The 9,084-nt window shown below is 35.5% G+C and overlaps 1 protein-coding gene across 1 annotated transcript; it reads left to right on the plus strand.

Annotated features, from left to right (window-relative positions):
• Positions 1-630: 630 nt before the first annotated feature.
• LOC117345311 (angiopoietin-related protein 7-like) lies at positions 631-4,937 on the plus strand. Its single transcript, XM_033908379.1, has 5 exons — positions 631-1,084; positions 2,155-2,279; positions 2,522-2,618; positions 3,640-3,804; positions 4,106-4,937. Exons 1-5 carry the CDS (start codon positions 787-789, stop codon positions 4,381-4,383), a joined length of 963 nt encoding a protein of 320 aa, XP_033764270.1. The 5' UTR covers positions 631-786; the 3' UTR covers positions 4,384-4,937.
• The last annotated feature ends 4,147 nt before the right edge of the window (positions 4,938-9,084 follow it).

Below are 9,084 nucleotides of genomic sequence, written 5' to 3' on the forward strand. Positions count from 1 at the left end.
CAAATGACGAAGGAAGACAACAACTTTTGACTTGATCTATATATATCATGGTCCAAAATAGCCAGTGTGTATATATCAAACAGAAATGGTACAAAAATCATGAAAACATGCATTGAAATCAGATACTTTTGTTTCGAGAATATCGGAAACAAATCCGGGTATTTAAAATGTATACCCATGTACATACATATGTACATGTATGTATGAACTAAATGTGCAACGCATGCCATTTCTTAGCTTATAATTGAGAAGTTGAATATTCATACCAGCTATACTCATAAGTTATCTCCAATGGGAAATGGGAATGAAGAACAAAATCTCTAGTTGAACGGGGTTAATCAATGGATTATGGTATGCTTAATAACGCGAGAAATCGTACCCAAACAAAATCATATTGACACCTCCATAACTTCCATAGCTATCATCGCGTGACATACGTTAATATTCCACCAGCCAATCGTAGAACACGAATACATTATCCTGCACACATTTTCTAAGCGTTTCAGCATCATTAGCTCGACCGAAAATGAATGATTGATGTAGTTACCGTCTGCATCCCTATTGCTAGGTTCAATCAAACAACAGGCAGTGATCTGTCGGTGCATTCTACTGATAGGATGTAGTATGTAACAGTTTAATTAACGGGGAGTAGCAATAACGAACGATGAGTTATATAATGTAGTCAAAGCCAATAGTAAATTACAACTACTGTATCAATATGACTGCTGATCGACAGTAGATAATGGACTCTTTTATATACACCTGGAAAACACTTTGAAAACAGAAATGAAGCTAGATATTTTAGTGTTTTTCTTTGCAACCGTCGGGGCCTTAACTAGACCCGGACCTCCTTTGATCAGCAAACGAGTACTTCGTGTTGCGCCAGCAGCGAATCACAGTTTGTATAAACTCAGTTCAAATACTGGTATCCCGAACCATGGAATATGTGCAAAGTATTGCAAATCCGAAGAATGCCTCTCATTCTCCTACACGGTGGGTGAACAAACGTGTGAAACTTACTCCCGATTGATTGAGGAGGCATCGGACGCTGATATAGCCATGTCAACCATGTACTTCTCTAGAGGTAGGAATTTTCTTGGATAGTGATTGCTAATCAATATAATTAGTTTTAAGTTAGTAATTTTCAATTTCGATGTTTAAGTCATAAGCAGTTGCACAGACGTAAAGCACAGGTTATCGGATAATCTGGGCTTGAAAATCTAAAATATTTTGTCAAAAACTTGTCTGAATATTTTAAAACTACAGCACAGCAAAATCGGGCTGTTTCAAGTTGGTGAATTATAAGGATTTGCTCTGAGTGGTGAAAAACATCTTTTCACTACAAAATTTCTATTTTGACAGTTACATAGAATTCTATATTTCATTGGCGAAAATGCAATAATCGTGCATATATATAAAACTACATTTTGATATAAACTGTATATATATATATCTTATTGTGTATGTAGTAATAAAGACAGAGCAGAAAATGATCATAGCTCTCGACGGGCTGTTAAACATAATTAATCATACAATCAATCTTGAGTGTACTGCCATTAAAAACTCATTCTTGCAGATGTTAAACAATTATCATCCTGTGATACATGCATGTCGATATTCGATTGCTTCCTATCCATTATTGATGTTTCCATGGCATAGATTTATTTAATTTGATAAAGAATATCCCGCCTAGACTCTTAGGGGCCGCGGTGGCCGAGTGGTTAAGGTGTCCCAGCACTTTATCACTAGCCCTCCACCTCCGGGTTGCGAGTTCGAAACCTACGTGGGGCAGTTGCCAGGTACTGACCGTAGGCCGGTGATCTCCGGGTACTCCGGCTTTCCTCCATCTCCAAAACCTGGCACGTCCTTAAATGACCCTGGCTGTTAATAGGACTTTAAACAAAAACAAACCAAACCAAGACTCTTATAGGAAATTCGGTAAAAGGATCCAGTGGTCAATCCCATTGAATCTACAACTTTAATAAGATTGATAGAATATTCAAGCAAAATTAATAATATGTACAACAGCTAGACTCATCGGGAATGATTACTGATAAATCTATGGAAATTAAAATCTAGGGCGATGTACTTAACCTTAATATAATCATCAGGTTTGACTTGTTTGACTTGTCTTATTTTAATTTCAATTGTTAGTTGTCCTGAGAAGCTGTGCAGACGTTCCGCATATGTATCATTCTGGTGTTTACAAAATAACCACAACAGAACAGACCAAACTGGACGTCTACTGTGATATGGACACCGCCGATGGACCGTGGACTGTGAGTATGAATCCATATGAAATATGTTTCACTTTTACCAACATACTCTGAATCCGAAATGATTAAATGATCAGTATATGTGATGAAGTAAATAAGCCTATTATCTATTTTACAATTACACAATTTATTACATATTTGATTATTTTCCCCTCGGTTTAAGCTGACTTCCTACAATGCATCTCCATTATACATAGGATTTGTATGTGATAACATTGATAATTATATATTCGTTATCGTAACAGGTGATACATAGACGGACAAAGGGAGATGTTGATTTCTATCGTAAATGGGCTGACTACAAGAAAGGATTTGGTGATATTCATGGAGATTTCTGGATCGGTAAGAAACAGCTATTTCAAGGTTAGGATTATGATTCATGCTTTTTTTTCTAAAGATCGTGGCTATATATTTGATATGTCTGTCTTTTTCTTGAAAACACCCTCTTCACAATTTCTAACAAAAGATATAAAGCTATTTGATAGATGGCGCGCTTAGAAACCGAACTAGTCAGCGTCATAGTGTATGTACCACCGATGTCATATATGTATCTTTATAAATAATACAATGCATTTCCATTTAACACCACGCTAGTTTAAAAGTCGTGATAACATACATTTGAGTTTTAGGCCTGAGGGATATGCAGAGCAAGTTAATTGTTTTCCGTGGCTGTTTCTATTTCTCGAGGCAAAACAAAAAGTCCGGGGAAATAAAACAAAAAGTTCTATAGTCCTTAAAGCAATATTTTAACCGTGATATGATACCGATACAGGCAGGGGAGATAACCGCATACTTCTTGCGTAGCTTGCCAATCAATTCTGAGTTCTGTACCAAGCCCCGCCCACATTTCACCTGGTTGACTCGAAGGAAGCATCCGTTTGCCGATGAATTTTAGTTCTTATTGATATTTTTGTTGCCTAACATATACGACTAATACACAACTAAAGGTGTACTCGATATAGCGGCAAATATGTGGTATTATCGATTTAGCTGGAAGCATTGTGTATACAGTAAATAAGCTTAATGTATATTTTTATGTCGACTATGATAACGTAAGACATCATCCTAAGCATTTGAATAGTGGTTTTCGTTATTATTGACAAGCTAACGGCAATATCGGTGTTGCTTTCCACGTAAAAGCTAAATTATGTGACAACAGATGATATTTCTTTCAAAGGTACACAAGGTTTAGTAAGGCGTAAAATAATTGGTGCGAAGCAATTATTTCGATGCAAGCGCAAAAAAGGGTGAACAATTCAACCAGATATACGTGTTGTAATATTCATTTACAGTAGTCGGTTTTTGCATATATAATAATATTATATTACTACTGTACATCTATACAAAACCTATTCTATTACAGGCAACGACAACCTTCACCTCCTGACAAACACTTCGAGGAAGCTACGTGTTCAATTAAAGGCCTGGGACGGGACATGGGGGTATGCCGAGTACACGAATTTCCAGGTGGCTGACGAAACTCAAAATTATAAACTTCTGGTGAATGGTTTTTCCGGGAACGTGTCATGTAAGTTCATAATTTATATTTTTTTAGCTCATATTTTTCATGTACATTAAACACAGTATTACACGTATTCTATATTAGTTCTGTTGTCAAAATTAAAACTATGAATAAAGATGAATCTAATATAGTTTCGCAGGAAAAAGTTAAATCGTCATTTAGCTATTTAACTATTTTTTGTGAATGCCTTTGCCTAAAATGTCACGTCTATATCTATGGAGAAATAAATGTTAAGTAATATAGTAGTCCATACATTATTAACACTTGACAGATATTTTTTGTTTATCAAACTTCTGATTTTGTTTAGACAATGCCATGGAAATCAGTAACGGCCGCATGTTCACTACGATCGATAGAGACCACGACCATGGCTCTGGTAATTGTGCTGCCTATGCAAAAAGTGGGTGGTGGCATAGAAAGTGCGCATGGGCAAACCTGAATGGCGTTTATCATACACTTGCCGACATGAATACATACAAATCGTATCAGACTTATGGAGGAGATTTCGCAATGCGTTGGGCGTACTTTCCAGACCCTTCCATAGCGCGATATCCACTAGAAAAGGCCAAGATGATGATTCGATAGACGCCAGTTTTATATGGCCACCCAAGTCATCACTGCGTCTGACTCCAGTAAGAATACGACTTTGTGGAATAAGTGCACATGTTTCTTTGGTTTTGCATTAACAAGTTACATGGTTGAAGAATGGAGAGGTGAACATAGTCCATGGGATATCAAGGATGTAGATTCTATAGAATTCTTGAAAAGGTATCAATGGATTTTTCGTGATTTGTGTAAATGTTTCCATCTCTAACCCGTCGTTTTAACCATTAGGAAATCTATTGAAGATGAAAGTGAAAAAGTGATCATGCACTTCTATGCATTCGGTACCATCGTTTTCAGTCTGGAACAAATTTGATTCGAACCGATAACATTTCGCCTCATTCCAGACACGTATGACATAAAGTTTTTAAGAACAAGATCTATTTGAACAGGACATGCGTAAATATTTATTGAGAGGAAAACTTCAAATGTAAATGGTAAAGATACTACATCGCCAACAGAGTATGAACTGTTCTCTGAAAAAATACATACAATGGCATGCATTGTATAGAGATATATAAATGTAACTGAAAATGCAAAAAAAAATAAAAAAAAATAACAGTAACAATGTTTTTAGGACTGCTTATCATATCAAAGATTACAAACAAAATATATAAGCGGGACACAATGTAATTTCTTGGGGTTTTATTCATCACTTTTTCGCTTAAAGTTCCAATTTTCACTCAATCATTCCTGCTCTTTATCGACGATGTACATGCACCATATGTAATGAAAATACAGGAATGATCAGTGTAACTTTATGTTATTCTTTTGCTTTGAGATTTTAGTTGTTGTATGCCTTGCATTTTATGAAATGAATAAATATCTATTCAACAAAAGTGTTCTTGTATATATTGTGATAAATATTTGCTAAAATTATTTTAAAAGATACCTTACATGGTAGACAGTTTGTAACATGTGGCTCACAAATCAAGGGTGTTTCATAACATTTTTACGCCATCTTACTCGGAATGTAAAATGACGCTCAAAGAGTCAGAAAGTAAATTATCTTAAATGTTATACAAGTTGTAGCATTGTAGAGTGTTTTCGCGATGTCTCACATTTTCGTAGCTATCCTATTTTTTACGCAGTGGGTACATGTAGCATGGGAGCAAGGGAGAAAAAAAAAGTGTTTAATAACCAATGGACGCCATCTTATCCCATACGCAGGTTGCAGTTTGACGCCCAGGGAAAAATTCATTAAAAAAACACTTCAACCAGTCTTACTAGACTGGGGCGTGGTTTACAAGAGGGATTATTTTACAAAAGTACAGAAAAGTTCAAAGTTTAGACTACCATAGCTTAGACCATCCTTGACTCAGGGGGCTGGGCATTCGGTGAACACAATAATTAATTTAAAGCTGTCATCATTCCGATATATCTTCTATGTGGTTTCCTAATCACTTACATCTATCTTTGTAATTTAGAATCCGTTTGTAAGTCGTCGGTTCCTTTGCGTTCTCTTACCCTTTTTGGCATGACTGTATCGGATAAGTAGCCGTCGACTGTTGACAATAGTGTACAATGTTTATGTTTATAATAATATCTACAGTACAGAAGAACGATAGGTATAATGTTACTTAACCGGGGAAAAGGACAAGCAATACAAACGTTAATTCCAACAGGGCAAAGTTCTTATGTATACGATTCGAGCAATCAGTTCATGGAGAGATCAATCTAAAACTTGTCGGTAACTACCGTATGTCATCTTCACATTCACTGAGGTATGAAGTTCCAAAATCGCACTCAAATCGACATGCCTTTTTATTCTGATGAACGCTAATGTTTTCAATAATTAACTGGTCGATGCGGCTGATAATTGCAGCCTTAAGTAACTAAAGAGGTACGAAAATGTATCGTCACTCATTCTGATAGTTTCTTCATGATTTGCTTTGCAAAGAAAAAAACAAACAAACAAACGAAACAACAAATGAAATGTTTTTTATGACTGGTTTGAAATCAGCGTTTCCTATTTTCTTCTGTTTCCAACACTTTTAACTCGATTTGGTGACTTTTTTAACTTTTGTTCTGGTGACGACCTTCGACAAGCAAATCACCAGCCACTTAACAATGGTTAAATAACTTATTCTTAGAAAATGGAGTACGTATACATATCGGGGACACTTACTTGACGACTTATTTCCTCGAGGATAGTATGCAAAATATTAGGTATTACAATGTCTGTTGCAATAGAAATTTTATTTCGTTGTTGGGTTTATTCTATTGATACTTTATAATGTTCAAAAATATTCCTCACTATCTAACTTATTTGCCAATCAATGCCGTACGACGTTTGGTAATAGATGTACATGTAGCTAGGCTTATATCCTACAATTGAGTCATTGCTTTAGGTTATTGGGTCAAAGGACAATATCACTTTTTGAAGCTTTTCACTTATGAAAATTTTGAATTGACATTTTGAATTGACATTTTGAAATGTGGTCAAGATTTTACTGACTTAAGGTCAAGGGCATTATTTTGTATTATTTCATTAATACGCATTTTGTTTTGTTATCATGAAGCGATGCTGTTTTGGATTTTCATAAGGAATTGATTGACTGAAAATCAAGGTCACTTTGTCAAAGGAAAATATCGTTTTTTGTAACTTTGCACTGAATAACATTTTGGTATAACACTTTGATGAAATGCTGGTCAAGAGTCAACTGACCAAAAGGTCAACGTTATTTTGTCAAAGGTCATAGTCAATTTTTTTGTCATTTCATCAACATTTTGTTGTGCTATTATGAAGCACAGCTGGTCAGAACTAAACAAACAAGCCAGTATCACGGGGTCCAAGTGTGTAATGTCAATGCCAAGTATGTGCTTTTTATTATTAACATTTTGTTGTGACATTAAGGAAAATATGTCTAAAAGGAAGAATAAGTCATCTGACGAAAGATGAAGGTTATTATATTACAGTTTGTTGGTTTATCACCACGTGAACAGATAGTGTTATGTTTAGGCGGGAAATCCTTGTAGCAGGTAGTGACTACCTCACTGCACAAAAATATAAGGGAGGTCTGTCGCATGCATCCAGAGCAATAAAGGATACGGACTGATGGCGGCAAGTTAATATCGTGCAAACGAAGTGAACTGCGAAGCAGTTCATATAACATTTTTGCGAGGTTCACTTCCCGTCATCAGTCTATACAAGCAACAAAGTGACGATTAATCCTTATATAAAGTAACCAAATTAAAATCTCTGACGTCAGATTGCAAATATTCGGTTACAATGGTATGACGTAACTTTGTAACATTGTTATACCTATCGTGGAACAGCAGTAATCAGCTACTCTCGTCGCCAAGTTAATGCAAAGTATAGTTTTGATATTTTTTTTCATAACGATGTTGATATACAAAAACACGCGTTTGGAGAAAAAGAGTATGTAGAGGAAAATTGATTTGAAAATTTGCGGTATTCGTAGGCCGGAATTTTGTGTCCTTCATTTGTTTAGATTATGAACAATATTTCGAAAGCTACGTGTCCCTGCGCTCGATATAGCATATTACTGTATTTGTCAAGACAATATCGTTGTTGTGCTGGATGAGTGAATTTAAATTCTATTGTTTGTAATGGGAAGTATTGGTTCATTGAAAGAGAAAGTGAGGCTTCCAAAGCTATATGACTGTGGTTGGTTCTGTAAAATTGCGGGTGTTCGGCTTCGTAGAGGAAGTGACTTTGAGTGGTTCATTGATAGGGCAAGTAAGTGTGACTAGTAAAATGATAGAGAGCTATTGTATATATACAAAGGGAAGTAACTGTGACTAGCAGCTTGGTGTTAGTTGTCTATCGATTGATATTAATATTTCATTATTTTTACAAATTGCAGTTAAGCTACGGGAGTTTAATATCAATTTTATTGAATTGGGTGTTACTTTGTGCTGACAACAAGGGGCATGTACTTACAGGATCAATATAATTGAACTTAAACAAAAAGGTTCTATTCACTACATTGTTTAATTATCATTACTGTACACGTTTTTAACATGTTTCCGCTTTAAATAGAAGAATACTTCCACTGACGAAAGATAAAAGATGAAGGTCATTATATTACAGTTTGTTGGTTTACAAAAATATAAGGGAGGTCTGTCGCATGCATCCAGAGCAAGAGATGATATGGACTGATGACGGCAAGTTAATCTCGTGCAAACGAAGTAAACTGCAAAAACAGTTCATATACCATCGCGAGGTTCACTTCCCGTCATCAGTTAATACAAGCAAAAAAGTGACGATTAATCCTTATATTAAGTAACCAAATTAAAATCTCCGTCGTCAGATTGCAAAAATTTGGTTTCAGTGGTATGACGTAGCATTGTAACATTGTTATACGTATCCTGCAAGTGTGCACAGTAGTGGAACAGCAGTCATTCAGCTACTCTCGTCGCAAAGTTTATACAAAGTATAGTTTTGAAAAAAATGTTTATAACGATGTTGATATACAAAAACACGCGTTTTGAGAAATTGAGGTGGTAGAGGAAAATTGATTTGAAAATTTGCGGTATTCGAAGTCCGGAACTTTGTGTCCTTCATTTGTTTAAATTATGAACCAAAGTTCGATAGCTACGTGTCCCTGCTCTCGATATAGCATTTTACTGTATTTTCTGTTTTATTAAACATTGTTAAAATCAAGGTTGGTTTTCTGTTAAAAAATGATATCAGATATCGTATTCGAAATACATCAT

Source organism: Pecten maximus, chromosome 16 (assembly GCF_902652985.1).
Source record: "Pecten maximus chromosome 16, xPecMax1.1, whole genome shotgun sequence".
Taxonomy (NCBI): Eukaryota; Metazoa; Mollusca; class Bivalvia; order Pectinida; family Pectinidae; genus Pecten; species Pecten maximus.

Excerpts from the sequence above, each read along its gene's own strand:
- LOC117345311 (XM_033908379.1), top strand. The coding sequence starts at position 787 with ATGAAGCTAGATATTTTAGTGTTTTTCTTTGCAACCGTCGGGGCCTTA. Across the intron at positions 2,619-3,639 it reads TCATGGAGATTTCTGGATCG|GCAACGACAACCTTCACCTC; the intron begins GTAAGAAACAGC and ends ATTCTATTACAG. Across the intron at positions 3,805-4,105 it reads TTTTTCCGGGAACGTGTCAT|ACAATGCCATGGAAATCAGT; the intron begins GTAAGTTCATAA and ends GATTTTGTTTAG.